At 36.3% G+C, this 25,618-nt stretch overlaps 1 protein-coding gene across 5 annotated transcripts; it reads right to left on the bottom strand.

Moving 5' to 3' along the window:
* Nucleotides 1–4,411: 4,411 nt before the first annotated feature.
* Nucleotides 4,412–25,340, bottom strand: QQT1 (P-loop containing nucleoside triphosphate hydrolases superfamily protein). 5 transcript variants are annotated; one of them, XM_006843744.4, is made up of 11 exons: nucleotides 25,199–25,340; nucleotides 24,100–24,212; nucleotides 21,511–21,555; nucleotides 21,301–21,380; nucleotides 21,081–21,155; nucleotides 6,511–6,614; nucleotides 6,024–6,180; nucleotides 5,518–5,605; nucleotides 5,373–5,445; nucleotides 4,939–5,069; nucleotides 4,412–4,817 (listed from the first exon to the last, which is right to left on the bottom strand). In XM_006843744.4, exons 1-11 carry the CDS (start codon nucleotides 25,331–25,333, stop codon nucleotides 4,748–4,750), a joined length of 1,071 nt encoding a protein of 356 aa, XP_006843807.4. In that variant the 5' UTR covers nucleotides 25,334–25,340; the 3' UTR covers nucleotides 4,412–4,747. The 5 variants fall into 5 exon arrangements, with proteins under 5 accessions (XP_006843807.4, XP_011623104.1, XP_020522395.1 ...); XM_011624802.2 differs by having other exon boundaries at nucleotides 25,230–25,340; XM_020666736.2 differs by having other exon boundaries at nucleotides 24,993–25,207.
* Nucleotides 25,341–25,618: the final 278 nt, after the last annotated feature.

Below are 25,618 nucleotides of genomic sequence, written 5' to 3'. Positions count from 1 at the left end.
ATTCTAGTGGTATTTCACAAAGTGTAAGATAACCAATTTATTGCTAAGTTTGTTTATTTGGCCATTTTAGTAATGCCACGGTTTTGATTCTTCTGAATTTTTTGAAGAAGTTCGTAATTGTTATATTTATTATAAGATAACATAATTTTTTTTAGAAGTATTATCTTACAAATTATATATGTGATATTTATTAAAATAGAATAAATAAAATTTTAAATAATAATTCTCTTTTTGTTTTTTTTATCCATCTTATATTTGTAATAGTTATCCCTTTTGCAATATGTCACAATATTAAGAAGACCCTACATGGTAGTATGGGGTCGGAAAAGATCCCAACAAATTAGGCAAAAACACACGTAACTACTATCAAATTTGTAGTGGGGCAAACATGTTTAAGACGCATTTAGTAGGGGTTAAGGATGAAGTTGTTGTATGTCATGATGTCCCTTAATGTGAAGAAGTAGATAACTCTTCTTAATGCCAACAAAGATAAGAAGGTAGCTAAACAAATGATAAGTGATGTTAACCCCTACATGTCATCCAATGTGAGGGGAGCAGATGAGTAACGATAAGAGTAGACTTGGAAGAAGTGCAGCGTCAAGAGAGTAGCATGGGCACGTATAGAAGGGTCGGTAGAAATAGCATGGGTATATACAGAGGGGCCTGCATGGGTATGTACTAAGGGCATCTGGTGGCAGTTCTAGTGTGACAGAGGGGTCGTGAATGGCTACCGTGTCCCATGCATTATGTGTCGAGAAAACTACTCTTGCCTTATCTAGGAGTGCTAGTGTCATGAAAGCTTGGGTATATACAGAGGGGCCTGCATGGGTATGTACTAAGGGCCTAAGGCATCTGGTGGCAGTTCTAGTGTGACAGAGGGGTCGTGAATGGCTACCGTGTCCCATGCATTATGTGTCGAGAAAACTAATCTTGCCTTATCTAGGAGTGCTAGTGTCATGAAAGCTAGGTGAGGAGCTCATAGCGGACTTGCTCAGCCCACAACTCAGAGTCATATTGATCCATTCCTCTCGAAGCCCAAGTAACGAAAGATGAATATCCCATTAGCATGCAATCCTCTCGAAGCCCAAGTAGCGAAAGTTGAATATCCCAGTAGCATGCAAGGGGAATAGTAACGAGGGCCACGGGAAATCGGTCTACAATCAAGGGGGTCCTTTTCCATGTTGCCAACAGTCTGTATTACGAAGTCAACAGCTGATGTCATTCAAAAGGCGGGGCCTAGGGTTAAGTCCCCATGACATATGAGCTCGTTGGGTCGATCTTCGATGACGAGGTGAAAGATGTTAGAAAATTCATTGGGAACTTTAATGAAGTTTTAGCGGAGAATAGACATCATCATCATGACTTATGGTTGGAGAGACAAAGTTACTAAAAAAAATTATCTAAATATTCTCATTCATTGCCCATATAATGACTTTCATATTCAGCAAAGAGGTCACGGTGATGAAGAAGGAATTGAAGCCCTGAGTATAATTAATGAACCAAATAGTTGAGGAGGAAAGAGAAAAATATATAGTTTAGATTATTGCCAATAATGCTAGGTCGTGTATTTCTACGAGTGTGAAGATGATGCTCAAATGAAAGCATCTAGTGTGGACCCCATGTTCTTCCCATTGCATTGATTTTATGTTAGTGAGAGGCAAGATCATGACTATGAAGGAGACTGATGATGCACAAAGTGTATCAAGTGGACAAAGTGAAGAGTATCCTCGTTAGAAGCAATGGATTCCTCTCAATTGTGGTGTATATTTGGAGGATATAAACCCTAGGAGGGCTACCAAGAAGAGTAAGAAGAGCAAACACCACTTTGGATGATTTTCTAGCCATACTAGGGTTTTTTATTTATTTATTTATTTTTTATTTGACTATTTTTAGAAATATTATTAAAGTTAGGGTGTTTATGTTTCCCTTATTTTAAAGTTGGGACTATTTTCTTCAGTACAAGTTAGGCCTAGGATATTTATGTCTTTTATGTTTAAGTTAGAACCTTTTGGTTGATTTTTTATTAGTATGGATAAAAAAAGTACTCGAATATTTAAAATTGAAAAAAAAAAAACCTTCTGCTTTTGGAACCCAAGTTTGGATTACAGAAAAAACCCTATGTTTCTCCAAGTTATGACCTATGTTTAGCCTAAAATTCTTCATGATTCATTGTTTTCTCAAATATCCTTTAGGTACTCTGAGTTGGGCGGTATCAAAATTCATCGATATGCTTCACTTGATAAGACAACAACACTAGGAGTAACGCCTGCAATCATCTGCTTTGTGACAAAGTACTTGGCAACGAATTCTATTCTATACCCACAAGCCACGTTGAGAAAGTTATTTACTTCTAAAGGAGGTCTATTCTATACCCACAAGCCACGTTGAGAAAGTTATTTACTTCTAAAGGAGGTCGATAGATTGCCTCTCAAGGTCCGAGTAATATTGGAAGGCATAACCACTTATAAGAGGCTATGGTCTAGGTTTTCTGGTATTGTAGGGGCACAATGCTTTTAGTGATATTATTAAGAATGGTGGATGCTGACAAAAAATCCACCATATAAATTTTTTAAAAAGAAGCAATATAGTTTCGCAACCAAAGTGATTATTGTTGAGAGTATATGAACTGATTAATTATGCAAACCAATTCACAATATCGATAATTGCTTATTTATACAATTAAAATTTATTTAATGTTTCATCACTTGAGTACAAATAGTCTCTTGATCTCCTTCTTGTCTAGATTTCTATTTCTATCCCAAAATTTTCTATTTCAATACTTGTGTGAGATACATCATTGGAAGATTGGGAAGAAAGAAGGAACAGGAATCAAATATAGTCATTGAGAGAGGTAAGAGTTAATATTTCATATAGAAATCCAAAAGACTAGGTACATTTGTGAGGAAAAATTATAGCATAAACATTTTTTTTTAGCTTTCTATTTATAGGATGCAGAAGGCTCATTCGCAAGCAGACTTGCTAAGACCTCTCGAATGATATGAATCTAGTTTCTCTTAACTAATGTGTTCTTTTACATCTTTAATATTAAAATGTTACGACCATTTTAGTTGTATGGTGGGAGGTATATGGTTTTGACATACCACTTAAAGGAAGATGGCTTTCTTAAACATGTTTAGCTATTGGGTGTTAGAAAAACGGGATTACATGCTGGTGGTTGCACAATCATAAAGGAAATCGACTGACTTTAAACAGGCTTCAAAAGCTCGAATATGTTCATCATAATTTAAACCTTTAAGAGTTACAAATAATAGAGAAAATTGGAGAATTACAACCCGATCAACCTAGTTCCAATATTTGTCACAGATATAGCCGATAAGTGGTTGGTGGAAGAATAAAAACTAGTGCTATGTAAGATAACATTTCTTGAGGCAACATGTGCAAAAGATGACCAAGAAGTTGTAGACGAGCAGGGAGGAGCAAATGACCAGCTAGTATTCCAGTCATTCATAGGAAATGTAAGTGGTCATGTACCTATTGAAGAAGAAGGGGGAGGAGATGAGGAGGGTAGATGAGAGAGAAGATGATTATGAACTTATCCAGTCCCAGCCAAGATATGCAACCCAAGCCCTAGCAATAGGCAGGTGGGGGCAAGCACAAGGGTGGACTACCTGAGAGACTTCAGGCAAGGAGAGCCGTTCACCATGCCCAATTCATTCATGAACCACTAAAGTATTCGTTAGCGAGGTTCAAGTAAGTCTGAACACACATACTTAGAAATCAATTGCCTAAATGATTTCTCTCAATAATTCAACAAGTAGAATCAACATTTTAAAGACAATGAAGCATGGTGCCTTTTGGTATTAGGTTGTCATCTTATAATTATATACTCCATTTTGTATTATGTATTCATATATTTGATAATTGTATGCTCCATTTTGATTGTGAAAATGAATGTAACACTCAATAATAACCCAAACAAAAAACTACCTCAGTATTGATGTATTTTTTTAGAATAATAAGATTCTATAAATACAATGACCCCATTTTTATTTTTGAAAACGTAAAAGACATTTATCATGATTTTTAAAAGTCCTTTGAAAATTTTTAAGGCCGAATCGAGCCAAACTGGCCGATCCATAAATCTAGATGGCTGATTTGCCAATCCAAACCAGCTTCCCAGATGGCCAATTCACCCAGAAAATCTGGGTTTAAAACACTAGTTTAATCCATTTATTCTTTAAAGATTTAAGCTTACAAAATGATGTAATCTTGGAAGGCTACATGGATTAAGGATCCTTCAAGCCAATGCCAAGGCTAAAGTTTTGAGCTTAATTCTGAGCTTTTTATTTCAGGCATTTCCAAAGCGTGAAGGGATTATGCTTACTTTATAATTCAATGTAAGGCACATTTCTGAGTTCTTTCATAAATAAATAAATAAAACAATATTAAGTTCCATCAAATGCTAACAAAGCCTATATATTGATTTCTTTCTAACAAAATCACATATTGTTCAGTTATATATCTTGATATGTGCTGAATGCACTCTCATTCTTCCTGAAACATAATTTGGTTTACATGAAACCTCAATATAGATCATAAAAGATCCTCGACAGCAAACTTTATAGGAGCAGCTTCTATCATGAAGAACACGAATAGCATTTCCTAGGCTTCAAAGAACTCCAAAAGTTTGTCATGCCAAGATGCCACCAAGAAGGGGAACTAATCAAAATAGTTATACAGGAAAGGGAGTAGACTAACTCTGCTAATGCAGTCCCGATGAATTCTATCAACTCTTCCCTGGTAAGTTCTCAAAATTGTCATCATCCTCGATGAACTTCTCTTGCACAGCTGCTGTTGTAAAGTAGAGTGTCAAGGAAAGAATATCGGCCTCAAAATGAAGAATGAAAGGGAATGGAAAAATCATTGCATGATAACTAAAGGAGAAGCAATAAATAAACGGATAGATAAAAAGGATATCTGTAGTAATCCCAATCCAAAGGGCCAGCTGCGATTTTGCTGAACTCAACGGCACTCCCTTCAATGCCGGCAAAAATATACCCATTGCTCTTGTCTATCAACTTTACGAGATTTCCAACACTCTCTTTGTCCTGATGATTTTGAAAATGTTACTCAACCCATGAGGGCACCACCAATTAAAGTGCACATACACCATAATTCAATAGACTACAGAGAACCATAGGCCATTGGATCATCGCCCATTTCATTGGATGGTGAAATCGATCATCAGGATCATGTCCTGAACTTATTTGACAGTGATGACGCCAATGAACTGGTGTTACAAACCCAATGGAATACAGTTTTCAATAGTCCATTGGATTATAATTACAATTCTCTTTAAACAAATCCATAATTGACGATGTTTCTCAAGAATGGTCAGAATCCTAGCATGCCTGAATATCCAGTGTGGTGAAATTGACCAGACCATAATCTTCAATAACCTCGCATAGCTCTTTGGTGAGTTTCCTGCAAAGGAAGAGTGAGGTAGTTTTGGCTCAAGCAAAGTGAGAAATAAGGCCTGTTGTGGAAGCACCAAACCTGTACTTGGCAGAGCGTGGATCTTGATCAAGGTGGTATTGCAAATAAGACAAGTCCTGCACATCTGTATAAAACTCCAGGTTGTAGGCTGCAATTTAAGTAATGCATGTCGAGGGTGAGGAATAAGTCAATTTAGTAAATATAGTAGAAGGGAAAGCACATCACTGCCATTGGACTATGGTACATGATACTCGAAGTCAACATCCACTCTTCATCCCCACAGATGAATGGCTGGAGATTGATGCAGATTGCAGAAAGGGGCCCACAGGGACATTCAACTAGAGAGGGTTGACAAACAACTGTTCCACAGTGGGAACACACCGTGGATGCAGCTTGGAGTACCCTTTTTTTGTTTGGATAAGTAAGCACCAAATAATATTGTCCAGACGTCTATGACAAACTTTCTTCCCAGAAAAAGAATTCATCTTCATAGTGATTATAAATTAGAAACAACTTTGTGGGTTTTCCCTTCATAAAATTACAAATGTGGCCAACTTTGACTGTACCTAGTTTGCCATAGCTCTCGATGAGATCTATTTTTGAGAGGACATTGATATGGGGGAGTTCCAAATGCAACATGGTTGTCAAAGAGAGAAGTAATGCGCTCACATATTTCCCAGAGTCACTGCAAAGATGAGCATCAACCAAGTGAACTGCAGTCAACTGCAAAGAAGGAATACATATTAGCTTCTGATAAGGGGATGTACACCATGATCCAATGTACTGTAGTATATGGTAATCCAAAAGGCAGCCCCCATCCATGCCTGATGATGAACTTCGGAGATTAGCCATAACTGAGCCCCACCGGGATATTCACCCAGGTAAAGTAAATCTCTTACCATCATTTATTGGTAGTGGACGGTGAATGCCATATTCCATTGGATTAAGGTATATTTTTGTTCTGCTAATTGGGTAAACGGGTAACAAGTTACTCTAATTGTGTCAACCGTTACTCATTAACATAAGACATGTTCTAGCACAAAATTAGCATACCCTGAGATCCAAAGACTTAATGAGTTTCATGATGACTTTCTTAGCATTTGAATGAAGAAAGAACAGTTCCACTTGCCCAGGGAAATCAAAAAGAAGGTAATGATCTGCAAGATGAAAGCTTCAAAATTAAGGAAATAAAAGACCACAATGAACACTTGACATATCCATATCAATTAGGAATAGATAAGATACTAACCCATCAAACTCACTAGAAAAAATTCAAACTGCATGACAAAACAGCAAAAGTAATTCTCAGCAGGGATAGTATGATTCATGAACACAATTATATTTTAAAGAGAGTGGTTGCATTTTAACCTATAGTATCACATACTAAGCTTCATGGACCAACAAAGTGCTGCAGTACTTGAAACAATTTAGAGTAAATAATCAACTGTCAGGAAGTATTGAGTTCATTGATAGTAAACTTCAATGCCAAAGTATATTATGCCGACTGGCACATCCATTTCACTCAAATTGTCATAGCAATTCGGCAACTCAACTCACCAGAGTCGAGTGAACAAGGTTTAAAAACCTACAAGTGTCATAAATGCCTACAAGTGTACAAAAGAATTTCATTCTTTGGCCAAGTCATAGAGACATTCTCAACTTTGCTCTCAATGCATAACTTTGTTTTGTTCCCATGAATGAACTTAGATTTGAGTTCTATCGAATTTCTTTGTCCAAAGGGGTAAAAGGATCCGAGTAGCATGTGGTGATGTAGACTGTAGAAACCTAGTGAAGTTCATTTTAAAATCAAGGAACTTTTGATGAACCAGAGTTTCATAAGACACTGCTGAATTTGTATTGAAAAGCACTATAAATTATCTGTTTCGCTAAGCGAGGAAATACTTATATGTTGCATAATTGACTCAAAAAGATTATGTCAGTGCATAAATTCATTGTTTTCATGTTTTTTGCGCCATTGCTTCATGAACACTGTTGAATTATATTGCTTAGAAAGCAATCTATGTAGTTTGGTCTTTCTGTACATTAAAAGCATTTTTACATTTCTCAGTGTACTATGATCAAGTTTCAGTAAAATTTTCAATTATATAAATTGAGCAGAATTGTTCGTGCTCCACAAATAAAAAAGAAGAAAAGAAATTGAGCCATATGCAGGACTTTGTTTATCTAAAATTTTGGGCATTCTTCAAGTTCTGATCATTACCATGCTATACCGACTTAATGTTCACTTGTATCATCAGGGAATCCAATACCCAATATCTGCTATTTATTTTGGAAAGAGGGAAACAATAGATCACCTTCTACCATATTGCCACCATGCTCTTTAAGTTTTGAGTTTCTCTTTGGCCCTATTTCAGATTAGCTGGGTCATGGTTGAGTTGGTTAATGGTCAGTTATGATGTTGGAAAGGATGAATGCTATGGAGACTGTCTGCCAATGATTCTTTGGGTTTCTGGAAGGAGCAGAATGGAGGAATTCTTTCAGGCAAAAACTCGATGTTCGGTGCTATTTGATAAGATTAGAGATGTGACCATTACATGGGCTATGGCCATGCCTTTGTTTTGTTGAGCCGGGCCTGGACTTCCTTTCTAACTGCAGGTGCTGTAGTGCATAAGGCAGAACCTCAGAGTTAAGACCGGACCAACCTCCCTGTGGAACCCACAATTGCCTAGCTTTATCAAGCTAAAAGTTGATGGTAGTCTTCGGCAAGCCTGGGCCAGCTGGGTAGGTGAAGTATTAAGGGATTGCACAGTATGCAGTTGCTTTCAGGTCCCTTGGGAGTTCATGACTTCAGAGGCAAAGGCACTTGCACTTCAAAGGTCGATGTAGTGGACTTGCTAGTGCAACAAGGTTGCACAAAGCATTGAAAGGAAACTAGAACAAACCAAAGTCCATGTCAGACAAGCATTAGGAAGACTTAGATCCGAGGGCTATGAGCACTATTCCATTGTGTATATTAAGTGACATGATGTATAACGTCATTAAAAACGATTTGGTGGCAAAAGTTTGAGTGAAGCTTGAGATCTTGTATAAGACAAAGTCCCTCATGAATCGGTCATAATGGAAGCAACCACCGTACACCCTAAGGATGAACGAAGGTAGGATATCCTAGACCATCTGAATTAATTCAATACAATTATTTGATAGTAGTTGACCATTGATGTTAAGATGGAAGATGATGATAAGGCACCAATCCTATTTTCCTAGCTCCCTCAGTTGATGACCATCTTGTCACAATGTCACTCAACGGAAAAGAAAACATATAAGATGAAGGATAATTGAAACTCCTCTCAAATAATTTGAGAAAGAGACAAGGTAATGCACAGCCACAAGGAAAATTTGATGGCTAGAGGGAGGTCTATTGAAAGAAAACAAAGGGGACATGAAAGTTAGGGTAGATTTAGATCTGAATCCAAATCACAAAAGGGTAGTGCTTGGTGTTAATAATGCAGGAAAAAAACGTTATATAAAGGACTGTCCAACCCCAAAAGAGAAGGAGAACAAAGCCTCTGATGCGACCAAATTGGTGATGGAGGCTCAAACAGTGCAACATAAAACATATTGTCAGTTTTGATGAGCTGTGACTATTCTATAGAGTTAGGAATATTTAATTAAGCATGTTCCTACGATATGTGCTCTCGTTGGGACTTGTTCATAATAAGCAAGAGCTCCAATGGTGGATCCATTTTGATGTGGAATGTAGCGGTCTGTAAGACTATTGGTGAAGTGACAATTAACATCAAGATGTATGATGAAGTCCTGAGAGCCTTGGCTAAGGTAAACTACATTTTATATCTGAAAAAAAAAAAAAACAATTAACATCAAGATGTATGATGAAGTCCTGAGAGCCTTGACTAATGGAAACTACATTTTAGATCTGAAAAGAGAAAAGAAGAGTCTCCTTAGGTGCCTTAAACTTCAATAAGCTCCAAATTTGTTGGAGAAGGGGTAGTTATGAAAAGCAAGAAGATTGGACCGAATTTCTATGTGTTGCTTGAGAGCACCATCATGGACGGATCAGCAGTTGCTATATTTGATGGTTTCCATATCTGATGGTGGTGATTCCAACTTGATTCCATTTTAGCATATGTGGCTAGGCCACATAAGTGAGAGGAGTTTGGCAGAATTGAGCAAATGTAACTTGATCAATGGGATGAAGAAGTAGAAGTTGGGCTTCTATAAGCATTGTGTCTATGGGAAGCAGTGTACGGTGAAATTTAATACCTTGGTGCATACCACAAAAGACATCCTTGAGTATGTTCATTCAGATGTATAGGGCCTTCCCTTGATTGTCTCAAAAGGAGGATCTTTGTACTTTGTTTCCTTCATATATGATCTCTCAAAGAAGGTGTGGGTTTACACCTTGAAGAAGGAGGCTGGTATGTTTAACACGTTCAGGCACTACGAAACAAAGTCGAAAAATAGACTGGAAATGGGTCAAGTGCTTGAGGACCGACAATGATGAAGGGTACAATTAAGTAGAGCTTGTGAACTTCTGGAAGACAAAGGAATTGTTCGTCACTACACCACTAGGAAGGCACCAGAACATGATGGAGTTGTTGGGTACGTGAACATGACACTTCTATAAAAGGCCTACAACATGTCGAGTGACATTGGTTTATTGAAGGACTTTAAAGCAGAGAGAGTCATTGAAGTGTACTGCCTTGAAAACAGATCGTCATATACAGCATGTTCATGTGAAGGATGATAAATATAGTTTGAAATTGAAGAAGAGTATTTTCCTCGGTTATGCAGATATAACATAGGTTATTGATTATGGTGCCTAGACCCTAAGTCTCCAAAGTTTATTATCAGTTATAATGTTAAGTTTGATCAATCTATCATGTTGAAGAGCTTCAGAAGGGTGCTGAAAAGTGTGATCATAGAAGTGGTGATGGCATTGAGGTGGAGTTGTGAACACTTCAGAAAATACTCCGAATGACATGCTAGAAATTCTTAGTGAGAGTGGAAGAGAATGTTAAGCCTAAGGAGGCCGTTGAGCTTACTCCACATGATCCTCACTTGTAAGGGGAAAGAGAACCAAGAGGCCAGTGGTGTGGTATGATTATGTGGAGAGAGTGTTTATGCTTTGGCCAAGAACCATTGAATTTTGAGGATGCTACGAAGGATGATAAATAGTATGCAATGTTTAAGAAAGAGTTGGGTGGCCCCTAGGCAGCTAGCATGGCACTCAACGCTCAACGCTCATGCCTAGTCAGGCACTAAGAACTTCAGGTGCCTTGAGGTGAAAACTTTTCAGAGATATGTATATATGTGTTGCCCAATGCATATATATGCAGATATTTCTGTCAATTTTGTATTATTTTTTTCTGTTTTTGCATTTATACATATTCTAACATTTATCATGCAAATATATGCGCATGAATGTTGAAACACGTTCAAAACTGCAAATCAGTGGAAATTTCGTGAAAAACATAAACAAGTCCATAGCGTATTGGTCTCCAACTCTCCATACTCCATAGTGGGATACAATCATCATACACAGTACACATAAACATAGTAACATAGGCTCCAAGTCTCCAATAAGGGCATATACTAAAAATAATTAGAATAGGAAAGGGGTAAGTTTTTTTTTATGCTTCTTCAAACTTTATAAATTTTTTTATTCACAAAATTTGAAAAATCAAATGATTTGGGGTGTCTTTAGTGTTTAGGTATGAGTTTTTCTCCCCTTGAGGGGTTCAGAATACCCCGAAAGCAGCACCCCTTTCACTCTATTTCATGGTCAAAATGACCCAAATTGTCCTCCGGGCCTTTTTTTTCGTCAAAAAGGTGCAAGCCCTGAGCACCCGCCTCGACTGCATGGGCAGTACCTAGGGACCGGAGACCAAGGACAGCTGCTCAGGCCTAGGCGTGTGACATAGGACCCCTTGGGCCCCTAGATGCTGGGGTGGCCCATTTTGAAACATTGGTAGTAGGTGGAGTGATACCATGAATGAAAAGATGGAATCTCTTCAGAAGAACCATACATGCATCTCATGAAGTTACCCAATGGGCAAGAGAGCTATTGTGTGTAAATATGTTCACAAGAAAAAGGAAAGATCACTTGAATCTGGTGGCAAACGATTTAGGGCAAGTTTGGTTGCAATACATCATGCACAGAGGCAACGAGTTAATCATAATGAAATCTTCTCTCTAGTTATGAAGCACACCTCTACTTGGATGTTATTAGCCCTGGTTGGAATGTTTGATTTGGATTTGGAGCACCTTGATAGCAAGACCAAATTCCTGCATGGAGATTTGAGGAACAAATTTATATGACTCAGCATAAAAAACTTGTTGTGAAAGGCAAAGAGAACAATGTTCTCAAGTTTAAGAAATCATAGTACAGTCCAAAGTAATCTCCTAGGCAACAGTACAAGTGCTTTGATACGTTCGTGATTAGACACAGTTATTTTAGATGTATAATAATTGTTTCTAATTTATGAGATTTACTGATGGCGCACTTATCCACTTTATGAGATTTATTGATGGCCCACTCATCCACTTTTTGCTTCATGTGGATGATATGCCTATTATTATAAAGAATTCTTTAGAGACCATAAATTGAAGACTCGGCTTGGTAAAGAATTTGAAATGAAAGTTTTAGGTTCAACAAATAAAATTATGACATTGGAGATGCATAGATATAGAAAGCATGGTAAAATTGAGGTTGTCTCAAAAGGACTACATTAAGAACGTCCTCACCAGATTTGGGATGGTGAATTAAAAACCCCATGGCTACTCCTCAAATTGTGGTCGGATTATCTTTGAATAGAAAAGGAAGACATGTCTTGTGTTCCATATGCGAATGCAGGTGGAAGCCTCATGTATGCAATGATTTGCAATCATCCACATATTTCACATGCCGTGTTATTAGCAAGTATATGGCTAACTCAGGAAAGAAGTTTTGGCATGCAATGAAATGGATATTGTGTTACCTAAGAGATGCATCAAATGTGCGTCCAATTTAGGATTTAGCTCGATGAGGTTGTCGGTCATGTTGATGCTGATTTTGAAAGTGATTTGGAATATAAAAGGCCTATCAAAGGATGTGTTTACACTTGTTTGAATTCCGATCAGTTGGAGGTTAATGTCAAAGCCCATGATTGCCTTGTCTATGACTAGAGAAAAATACATGCTTGTAATTGAAGTAGTTAAAGAAGTCATTTGGCGTAAAGGACTTGTACGTGGTTTGGGGTTTACAACAAGATGAGACTATGGCCTATTGTGGTCTTAGTTATCGAAATCGGAATTGAAACCAATTCCAGGTTTGACTCGGGAGCGAGAGATTGTGAAAGGCGAGAAGGTCCCTAGCTTCGGAATCGCCATCCATACACCTTAAAATTTAGGGATTGAGATCCCAATATGTTGGGGGGTTCAATCCCAACTTCTAGGGATCGAATGATAAGTTCTACAAGTATGAGCTCCACGTAGTTAAAAATTGAGGTCCTCAAATAGCTATGGTTCCCTAGGTTGGGAGCACAATCCATATTATATTACAAACAATTAATGAATTTTTAAAAATTAAAAATTATATTAAAAATATAAGAAATCCAAACATTCTATAATAATTTAATATTTTTGTAATCATTTGCTTGTAGTTTATATATTAATTAAGTAATAAAAATTTTCAAGAAACTAAAACTTTATAAAAAATTTAAGGTATGTTTGATAAAATAGGATTCAAATATTCAAAAGTTCTAAAATTTGAATAAAGGCTATGATGGCTTTCCATATTCGTAGATTACAAAATATCCTAATATGTATTTTTTTGTGTGCTTGACTGTTTATCATTAATTTAGAATTTTTATAATTCAATGCTTTTCAAGTCGGGACAATATTACTAGAGCACGAACACCAACAATCATGGCCACCCCTGAAACTTGATTTTTCATATCCATTCTATCGAACGGATACCAGCAATCCAGCTAGGGTTTCAAACTTATCTCTAACCCACTTTGCTGGGCCAGATGTTAAAAATCTTTCTTTCACTTTGGTTTGATAAAAGAGGCGATGAAAAGAAAAACCTCTCTCCCTCCAGATTTGCAGGTTTTCTCTCTCTGCAGCTCAACCCCATCGCCAGATTTGCAACGGGTAGATTTTGTCCATGTTTCATCTCACTTGCTCGATTTTCAGCCAGTGGATTCTGTCCAATGTTTCATCTCAATCACTTGATTTGCAGCTCTCTCTGCAGCTCAACCCCATCGCCAGATTTGCAACGGGTAGATTTCGTCCATGTTTCATCTCACTTGCTCGATTTGCAGCCAGTGGATTCTGTCCAATGTTTCATCTCAATCACTTGATTTGCAGCCCTCTCTTCTCTGTAGCCACCTCTTTGTCCAAAACTTATAAAAAACTAGTACCCAACCCACACAACCCATCTTCTTTCCAATCTGTATTCATCTCGTTCTCTATTTCGTCTTTTTATACTTCCCTCTCCTGAAGCTTTGTGTCCCAGATCCACTATTCTCTCTCGCTAACCTCTCTCTTGCCCTCTGTTTTCCTTTCTGTTTCTTTCTCTCCTCATAGAAGAACCAAGCCTCAGTTTTAGAGAGAGAGATGTGGTTGTTTGGGTAATGAGAAAAAATATTAGAGAGAGACGTGGTTGGGGAGATGTGAAAAAGTGTTAGAGAGAAAAGTGGTGATTTGGGGAGAGAATAATGGGTCTCGCAGAGCTTGCCAAGAGAGAGAGAGATGTTAAGATGGGAGGGGTTTTTTGGGTTCGTGCAAGTAACGGTGAAGCGAAAACAAAAAACTGACGGAAGAAATTGAATCCCACAATATTCAAGTCAGAGTTGAATTTTGTAGGATTCAAATCATTGATGATTATCTAGATTTTAAAGGGTGTGGTTTTGTTCAATCAAACAAGTCACAGGCCATTTTAGTATCATTTAAGATCAAGATCACTATAGATTTTGCAATATCTTGAAATATTAGGATATTGCCGGGTCATCAAACATACCCTTGATAAAATCAAATCATTATATAATACTAATTTTTGCATTCTTTGAGAGTAGTTTATGGCTGTATATAATGTAAATAACAATCACGGTCATCCTTCTTTATTGAATAAGAAGTACTAAGATGAGTATGAAGTTGAAGCGCAAGGTAACTCGTGACCATTACAGAGCCCAAAAAGGACAGTATAGTCTACCACCAAAGGAAATTATGAGTGTGAATAAAACATGCAGCTAATATAGTATATAATACTTCCACACATTACTAATTATGCAAAATGGTCCTGACTTAGCATTAAGGGTAAGCTCAAGGTTCGATCTCGTGACCTAAGAAGGAGGGCAAGGGCAAGAGAGATAGTAGAGTCTATCGCTAAGGGAATTTTGATCCTACATTGGTTGGAACCTCGACTCAGTATACCCTCAGATATGGTGCAAAGGAATGTGGATTCTGTGTAGCTCAAGATCTAGATCCCTATTTCCTAATAGGAATGATCAAGATCCCAAAGTTTAAAAATCGCTGAGGAGCAAGTTCACAAGCTTCGAGAGCTGGATCAACCCTTTGGTTGTTAGGAGATCTTGGTAACCATGATTGTGATACTCAAAGCATGATACATTTGGCCGAGAACCATGTCTACCATGCAAGGATGAAACATATTAATATCGACACCATTCTATCCATGAGATAATAGCTAAGGGTGATTTCGGTTAGTCGAAGAATGACACCAAGAAGAGTGTTGCAAATATGTTAACAAGGCTGGCTCCATTACAAAAGTTTAAGCCATGCTTGGACTTGATTAATATGTTGCCAAGATGAGCCCCGATGGGGTGTGCATGGAGAAGATGATCGAATGGAAATTGTCGAATCTCTACCAGAATTCAAGCTAAGGTTGAGACACGTTGGGGCTTGCCTTGGATTCCAAGCAACCTCAAGTTGAATAGCTCAGGAAGTAGCTATGGACCTCTATATGTATGGTTTTTATATAGAAAGAGGTAATAGGTGTTGAGAAACCTTGGAATATGTCATGGAAGAGAGAGATTCCATAAAGGTGAATAAAAGTCCATATATGTGTCGCTTCTCTTGCTCACTAGTGTAAGAGTTATCTTGTACTTCTTTTTACTCTTGCTTATTGGAGAGTCATTGATCATTTTTACCCATGGAGGTAGTCACATATGTGATGAACAACGTAAATTCTCTGTATTCCTTGCATTATTTTCTTGCTTCTATTTGTTGCTTGCTTGCGGTTGTTATTTTTTGCACTTTGCAAAAATCACCCCGTTTCATTTAGAGCTTCTCACAACAATCACATCCTCATATCGACTTTGTTTCTATAGCCACTTCAGTGGTGAGCACCTCAATGCTTCCATCAACTTAGAAGTTTACAAATGTTTATAAGGCTCTATGCTCAGAATTAACTTGAACAAGAAGACATGCAACTTTAGCAACTCGTCATTGTTTCTTAAGAGTGCCTTCCTTTCAAGAACATCTCAATCTCTCCTCTGCTAGGCACATTGCAGCTTGACTTTATGACATCTCTATGATGTGTTCGGAAACCTCATCATCACATTGATCGCTTCAATCCTCTCTGCATTTGCTATGTCGTTATTATCATAGGTTTTAAATATGTCATACTATTGGACCTCTAATTGATATCCTAATTTATATAACAGCCTGATATATTAGCCGTGCATCGCTAGGTCAGCTAGCAATCACAGAGCAAAGGGAGCACCTTCCCTAAGGGATCGTCCTCCGCCATGAACAATTATCTGCATGTCCAGAGCTGATCCTCCAATGGAGCTCATAAACGATTACATGGGATCTCGATCTCAACTAGTAAGATATCTCGATCCCACTTTGGATGGAATCATGATTCCATTTAACAAGGGATCATGATCAATAGTCACTAGATATATGATTTGATAATTTTTTATAATCGATGTATGACTAGATAAACTGTGATATATGATTAGATAAAGGGTCCGGTTTGTATGGAGCCTAGGCTCTGAACAATCAAACAAGAGCCTACCTTCAAATAGTGTCGAGAAATGTGGTTTCAATACAGGAAATCTTTGTGATAGCCTTAAAATATATTTTTATATTTATTTATAAAGTTTAAAGCTTCAAAAATAGTGTAGATCGATACATCTAAGAAAACTTGAAAATCTTGAAAATTGACGGTCTAAAAATACGTTACAAAATACACTATTCCAAAACTTAAAATCTATTTTTTTCTCATATACATGCATCTTGATGTCAAGATGATCAATTTGAAGATATTTCGACATCAAAACAACCTCTTCTAGTGAAATTCTTGAGGTAGGCTCAAATTTGATTGTTTAGAGCCTCAGCTCTATATAAACTTTCCCCTTAGATAAATTGCCAATTATAAAGAAGACTGTACAGACAAACACACTACTATATTAGTTTGTGTGTGTACGTGCATATTTGTATATGTTGACTACATGCCTTATATTGATAGGAGACCAGAGTTAGATCTTGAGGAAAGACTATGGTAGTTTAAGGATAAATTTCAGCTCCCCTACTTGCCATGGCCCATAATCTCATTTATTTTTATTATGCGACTCACTGTAAAATTCCTGTGGTTCATGTGCATTTAATATAAAATAATGAATCAATTGCTTTTAAATTTTAATTAAAAAAATTAATAATTTACCCTGCACGCTCCATGAAATTGTATAGGTTACATTTAAAAAGAGGTATGAACTTTCAAAATTACTGTAGCTGTCCCTTTCTATATTCTATAGGTATAAAATGGGTACATGCGTTTCTATCATTGAAAAGGGCATTATTGATATTTTCACTAAAAGACAAATGGTATTTTTATCATTTCAAGGATATTTTTGGAATTTTCACTAAAAATACAAAAGCATTTACATTAATAGAGTACCTAGAGTCGCATTCTATAACTAATGAAACTATCAATAATACCTTTTCATATGACAACAATGCCCGTACTCATTTTGTAGACAAAATAAAAAAAGCGGCGACTATAGTAATATAATGGTTCACACCGTTACCCTTTATCAAAATAAAAATGGTTCACAACCTTTCTAAATATAACATATTGGATTCTATGGGGTGTTAACCATACAAAAACATGCACATACACATACATACACACAAATATATATAGGTGGAAAGACATAAATACTCATGCCTGTTTGGGGTTCCCAACTTGGAAGAAGATTTTAATGAAAAGCAATGAACGAAAAATCAGCCACCCAACCACCTAGGCGGACTTTTATAAAAGAGGCCTAGGCATGGTTAAGGCGGACAATATTAGGCAGATAAAAGCTAGGCGCCCAAGGGCCTAGGCAATGTAATAGGCACCGCCTTAAAAATATGATAATTAATTCGTAATTATTAATTTAATAATTTATATAATTCATAATTATTAATTTATTGATAAATCAAAAAAGATAGTATCAATTCGAAACTATTTATTTATCAAAAACACTTTTTGCATGTAACAATAATTATTAATTTGCATGCAACAATAATTGTTAATTTTTCAAAAAACCAAAAAATAGTATTAATACATAATTATTAGTTTATCGAAATTTCTTTTTGCATGTGATAGTAATTATTAACTTATTAGTAAACCAAAAAAATAATATTAATTCGTAATTATTAGTTTATCGAAAATACTTTTTGCATGTGATAGTAATTATTAATTTATTGGTAAACCAAAAATAGTATTAATTCGTAATTATTAGTTTATCAAGAATTCTTTTTGCATGTAGCAGTAATTATTAATTTATTGGTAAACCAAAAAATAGTATTAATTCATAATTATTAATTTATCGAAAATACTTTTTGCATGTGATAGTAATTAATTTATTGGTAAACAAAATTAATAGTATTAATTTGTAATTATTAATTTATCAAAAAAAATTTATGCATGTAACAATAATTATTAATTTATTGGTAAATCAAAAGATAATATTAATTTGTAATTATTAATTTATCGAAAATGCTTTTTGCATGCGATAGTAATTCATTTATTGGTAAACCAAAAAAATAGTATTAATTTGTAATCATTATCATATTGTATATACAATAAAATGGGGTGAGGTGTGGGGGATCCAATTTAAAAAAAAAAAAAAAACACGGACCACCTTTGAGTCTAGGCGGCCGCCTTAGTGCCTAGGCAGCCCAGAGCCCAAACTGCGTAGGCAGCCACCTACGCTGTTTTGAACATTGATAAAAAGAACATGTTCCAAGTTGAGAACCTCGAAGAAGCAAGGATAATTTAGGTCATTTGGCTTGAGTAACTTTAGTAAACAAATTACCATAATGCCCTCACTTGTTGAAGGTTCCAAACGTAGAATATGAACAATTTGTGCATTGTCTAACAAAATAATTGAAGAGTTACCTAAATAAAATGATTTTTAAAAAAAAGTAACCATGCTTCTGGTAAATCGGTTGATTTGATCAACTCCTTGATTTTTCTTACGTGGTTTGACCATCATAGTCGTCTCAAAGCCATGAGGATCATAGTCATTAAGATAGTATCTTTTTCCGTTGTTAATCATCTTCATCATCATCAAAGCCTTTTTCCAACTACTTGGGATCGGCTACACGAATCCCGGTCTGCCATTCTGTTGTATCAAGGGTCATACTCATACCCTCATCTTTTTCAGTTTGTAACAACTGTAAATATGAAATAAACCTTCCATAAATTCATAATTGATTGAAACTTTGCATCATGAAATTTGGGAAAATTTGTTCTTTCCTGACATTTTTCTTCATAATTAGTATCTAGAGCTATTCCCTTAGAGACTCTAGGCTTCCTTGATGTGGCAAAACAAATGTTCCTATACCGTAAAAAATGGACGTGATGCCCTCTACTCAATTTATTCCTCAAACTTAGATTTCCTACCTCAAAATTCAAGAAGTTGTTCTTGAGTTTCAGAAACCCCCTCTCAACTACTGGAAAATGAAAAAATCACATCATTATATTCTAATGGAATGGGTGCTGCATGAAAAAAAACTACAAAACCCAATAATATAAAGTTAATTTAGCTACGAGTGCTCCGGGGGTTAATTCAGATTGAAGGCACAACCATCTTCTTTCATTAGATCAACTGCATATCTTTGTACGCAACAAATGACTGTCCCAGTTGACAAATTATTGAAAAACCACCTGAACACATCTTCTCAAATTTTTTCCTTTTTTTTTTTAATTGAGTGAGGCTTGTTTTCCTTTTTTTCCTTCTTCAAGCAATCACAGGCTGAAACCCTAGTCATCTAAACAATTGTTATTGTGGTATGCCCTATTGAGGCTTTTCCCCCACCTAGATGTCCTTACTAGCGTCCGTCTATCATGAAGCCATTCATTGAAATATTTAAGCCACCTCGAAATCAAGAGACTGCTTTCGAAGCATGTAAGTGATAAGCAAGCCGTTCCTATAACAAGGTGTGCAACGGCAAAACAAATTATAGTGGTCCCTGTTGATAATTATAGCTAAGTGAATAGCTGAGACATATATTAATCCCATTGGTGCACGTGCTGACTCAATATTGTAGTCATGTTGTGTATAACCCTGCTTTCAGAGCAGTGTCTGACACAATGTCCAAGTCAGGAAACCGACATGTTTGTCGGCACCTTTATAAAATAGACTTATGTAAAATGAAAACATGATACTTTGCACAAATTTAGGCGTGGCACCAATAGGCGATAAAATGAGAGAGAGTAGACTTAGGTGGGCTGGCCATGTATGGCGCCGATCAAGTTCAACACCTGTTAGGAAATGCGAATTAGTTCAAGTGGAATGACTAAAAAAAGTAAGAGGTAGGCCCAAAAAGACGTGGTTGGAAGTAGTACGAAAAGATATGGGGACTTATGGCCTCACTGAGGACGTGGCCTTTAATAAAACAGAATAGAGAATCAAGATTCATGTAACCAACCCCAATTAATTGGAAAAAAGCTAAAATGATGATGATGATGATACTTTGCACAAATTCAAGCATACATTGTTTTAAGATATTATGAACACACCAGACGTACTTTATACTGTCCAATCCATACCATCTCTACATAACCTAACTAATAGGGAATTCCAAACATCATTATGTTCTTAGCATGGAAATCCAAACCATCCAAATATGTTGCCCAATTGCATAGTAACAAATCATCACAAATAAACAGCGATTAAAAAAATCCAAATAGTGTCCAAATCATTTGGGCAAAAACCCAAATCAGTAATAAATACTTGTTTTCCCAATAATTTACTAGGAAACAAAAAATTACTATACATCAAACATGGTTAACTTTGAAATGGGTAGAGTGTAAGATGAAGAACTCCAACTGTTTTTTCTTTTGAGAATAAGAGAAGGCCACCAGTTGAATTGCTCTTAAAGAAGAGGCAGGGTGTTATTTTTGGGGGGGGAGGGAGAAAGAGAGAGAGAGAGTGTGTGTGTCTACACAACACATTCAAGTTGCATAGTCACAATTTCTTAAATTCAAAGTATCAAAAGCAACAATTTCAGTAATTTCATTCAAACTTAACTAGAAAGCTAAGTATAGCTCAACCAAGAACCAGCTTCATATCACACTATGCGATAATAATCCTCATTCAGAATTTAACAAATAATTGTTCATGAGTTAAAAACAAAATACTAACCAGCAATAAGAGGTTTCAATCTGGACTCCAACCAGTCTATGTTCTTCTCCAAGTAATCCATGCAATAAACAAGACCTGCATGACGTGCGGCATTGTAACTGCTTCAAAGAACTTGAAAAAGAAATATTTTATTCAAAAAATATAGTTCTGAACAGTACATATGAACATTTAGGATGCAAACTAAACTAAATAAATGAACCGATCATTGATAAGTATTGACCTCCATTGGGACCAAGTGATTTCTCAACCATTACATCACTGAGTTTCACAAGATCCTCGATGTTAACAGCACATTCATATCTGTGTTATTTGTAGTGAAAACTCAAATATCGCAGCATCACGAAGAAACATTACAAGGATATTATTTTGATCATAAATAACAGGGAAATCATAATTATTGAGGAAATCTGTTTTCTTGAAGTATGGATACGGCAAAGCATCATTTGCAGGATCCAAATTTATCACAGCAACTTTCCTGCCAAAGAAAATAAAAAGATATTTATAAATCCATGAGACTAGATATTGAGAAGAAACGGAGTAAAAATAGAACATTTTGACCATATCAGTCTTTCCATAATCCATGAACCTAGTTATGGCAAAATAATAACTACCGTAAGTACAATTAATTACTAAGATAGTTGTTTTGAGGGCAGTGACTCCTTCAGGGTTAAAATCCTTTAGGGGGGAAATTTTGAAACTCATTGGAAACTAGGAAGTATAACCAGTGTTATCTGATTCACTTTGGAATCTGCTTCATTTTCGCATGAGAAGACAGGTGATTAAGCACTAATTCACGGGAAGTCTTTAGATATTCTTTAAAAAATAAAAAATAAAAATGTTTTCAGAAATGTATATAACTAAGCGATTTTTTTCAATACATCTCCAATATTTTAAAAATATTGCTGATATTCAGTTACATTTCAAACTACTGATATTTTTTTATTAAAATAATGAAGAATATTTTCATGGTGCCATATAGAGGCAAGCTTCAATTTGGTTTGGAGATCAAAGCTGAAGGCTTTGGCCAAAAGAGAAGCTAAGAAAATCTGGTAACACAGGATGTAAACAGTTCCTGCTTCACAAGCAAGCCCTATCTCTTCGTAAAGACAGCATTTACAGCATCGTTCTATTTTAATATCCTTTTTGTACCACATTTTCAGACAGGTGTATGCTTTACAGAAGGGCATGCACCTCAGGGCTAAGCTTTGACTAATGAGCCTTAAGGCTAAGCATAAAAACTTCCATTCATTTTACCCAGCCTAAAGAAAATCCATCTCCAAGCTTTGAGGCGTTCACCTTTTAGCTTAAAGATGGAAGATGGGAATCACATGAAGATAGAGGAAAAGATTGTGTCAATATTCTATAGGTAATTAATTGATAATGTTTGAATTTTACAATGGAAGGAGAGACTGTAAGGAAAGAAAAGGAGTTCATTGATCATGACTACATGACAAATCATCATGGATAACAACCAGCCTGCAATGAAAATTATATTCATAGCTTTAATGTCACCAGAAACTCCCATGGAAAATCTTGACTTTGAGAATGTTGACTAGGAATATAGATAGAACTCCTATCTGGATTGATTGTTGGGACGGGTTTGTCATCCTTTATTAAAACTTCGTGATGAGTGAATCATAAAATAATGTGATTAATGTTATGGAATGTTATCGCAAAAATTCATATTAATTAGTACCTACCTTATCTCCTTAAAATATATATAGACGTAATAAAATGGGAGGCATAACAGGAAAAATATAAAATAAAATTAAACCATAAGACATACATGTTCTACACTGTTAAATACGTTATCTACAATTAACTTTATCTGATTTTAAAAGAAAGGGAATATACATGAATAAGTTATCAGCATTGAGCACAAAGGCTTGCAAACTGCCAAACACATGGACAAGGACCCACACTTCAGATCACATCTAGAGAGCCTCATGTCTTACTCATACACATCTAGAGGTTCTAAACCACAGCACCTTGAAAATGGAACTTCAGTATCCCTAATTCCCCCACCCCAACAAGGCGAAGATTCATATGGGAGCTTCACTCAAAAAAAGAAGATGCATATGATAGTTACCACAAAAGTTTGGTTTCATGGTTCACTTATCCTTTAGTATTTCATACCTGGGAATCTAGCATAGAATAGAAACAATTCACTAAGTGAAGCCATCTTGTGATTCTAAATTGTGACTTTCTCTGAACTTGCATGGAAATACGTGTCTACAATACAAATGCAATAGCAGCAGTGCTGTAGTCCCTCTTCATTATTTAGGCACTCCAGAGCAAGAATATGCATCCCTGAATTTCTTGCTACTCTCATTTTATAATGCCCAAGATAATCAAGAGATGGCATATCTCCACATGACGTGCCCTCACTCATGGAACTGGTTAGCCAACCAGCAACCAAGAAGAGCTACCAAGGTTACCCAACATTAACCAATAAGAACTGAAAATTTCTTTTCTCATCAATTATTACATATATATATATATCAAAGATGTTGAGGACAAAGCTTTAGATATTTTTATTTTTAATCTTATTTTCCAATAGGTAAAGTCAGATGTTCTAGAATGAAAGTGGAGTGAATGATAATAAATTATCTCCATTATGGTCTTTAGTTCCCCAAAGTCCTTGCTTGGGTAATACATGAAAAATCATCATCATCATCATAGATTCCGGATTCATGAAAAGTTTTGGCAAAGATTTATGTTGGCAGCCTACTAACACAATCCCACCCCTGTACCCAGGCTTTGGACAGGTTAAAGGAAAGTTTAAGGTCCTCACCTTTCGTAGACCGTAATACATGAAAAATGAGAAAGATTAAACTACAAAAGGAATTGGAATGAGATTCCTCTTCATCATGTAAAAAGAAGATATTTCATTCTTAAGGAGGAAACAACCTGTCCAATCTTCTTGATTTTGAAACAGAAAGCATTCATACTAGCAACAAGGGAAAACAGAATGTGGACAGACTGTCTAATAGAAAAAGAAACGATTGAGAAAAGGTACCTCCCAATAAGTTTGAGGAACTGTGACATGCCATTGCAATAAGTTGTTTTGCCTGAACCTGGCGGCCCAATAACCACTTGCCCAAATACCATCTTCACATTCTTCAGAGAATCCTGGTTTAGTATCCAAGGAAGTGGAGGGAGTACAGGGGAGCGTACTTAGAAATGCATATAACCCATATGCCAAAATATAGGTTTTCACCATTGGACACCATTAGTGACATATATTCTCTATTGTTTTATATCAAAACTGGAGTTTTATCCATGCAGGAAGCCAAGCTTCAGTATATATTCAACAAATAAAAAAGCAAAATAACCAAAGGCCAAATTATGGGCTCTAATTCAGGAACACGACCGGTCACACATTCTTCTATGTTTTCATATAAAGCAAAAGTTATATCAATGCAGAAACTCTAGCTCCAGCGTACATTCAATGAAGTAAAGGAATGCAGACAAATATGGATTCCAGTTCAGGAACACCATGAATTACTTGTGTCACTATGTTTTCTGATCAAATTCGAACCCACCCTAGTTTCGTTCCATATAAAACCCACATTAAAAAATATGGGTTCTAGGACGCCACCAGTTTCAATTGCTTCCAATTTTTTCAGATCAAACAACATGCCATATCAAAACAGAACACTCAGTTTTAGTACGAATTCAACAAATTTGTACATATGAACATATGCATGAAACTCATAGGACAAAACATAAGCTTTCGAAAAAGTTCTTCCATATATTTACATATAAAAGGGACATCAATCAAAATTTTAATGCAAAAGCTGAGGAAAATAGCTTCACACAACATCAAGAATAATGCTCAAAAAAAGCAGCAGAATAACCCAACATGGAAGAAATGGCGAGCAAACCAGAATGTTCAGAACCATAACGCACAAAATGAGAAAATCTGATTCTTTTAATGGAAGACCCTTCTCACTCTAGTATTATGCTATGCAAGAAGGCAATATATATCAGGAAGCTTGACTCTGTGGCTAAATTCGCAGAGAGTGTATTTTCTTTTCTCAAAGAATTTAACTCGATTATACGTTTTCTTAGAGAGAGATTAAGAATGAACGTTAATTTCTAGAGAGAGAGAGTACTTCAACGGTGTTCGATGCAGCTCGCACCCACCTTTCAAGAGAGGCAGAGAGAGGTTGTGGATTGGGGAAGAAGGAAATATTCCTAGAGAGAGAGGGGGTTTCCCTGTAATTATTTAACCTTCGACATTCACCCATCTCGACTCTCCCTTGTTTTAACTATAAGATGAAGCCTTGCAACGCTGTGAACCAATGGTTTAAAAATCGGATCGGTGATCCGGATCGGGCTTTTCAAAAACCGATCCGGATCGGCGAATCGGCGATTCGGATCGACGAATCGGCGATTCGGATCGACGAATCGGCGGTCCGGATCGGAATCGGGTGAATCGGTCAGAATAAAGCTTCAAAAAAATCCGAAAAAATTATTAAAATTCATTATAAATATTGTTTTTTAGGAATTCAATAAAAATGAGGGTACTCCAT

This window comes from Amborella trichopoda, chromosome 12 (assembly GCF_054954075.1).
Source record: "Amborella trichopoda isolate Santa Cruz 75 chromosome 12, AtrichopodaSantaCruz75HAP2 v2.0, whole genome shotgun sequence".
NCBI classification, from domain to species: domain Eukaryota; kingdom Viridiplantae; phylum Streptophyta; class Magnoliopsida; order Amborellales; family Amborellaceae; genus Amborella; species Amborella trichopoda.
Note: the sequence above shows the minus strand (reverse complement) of the source record. Positions and strands in the feature narration are given on the sequence as shown.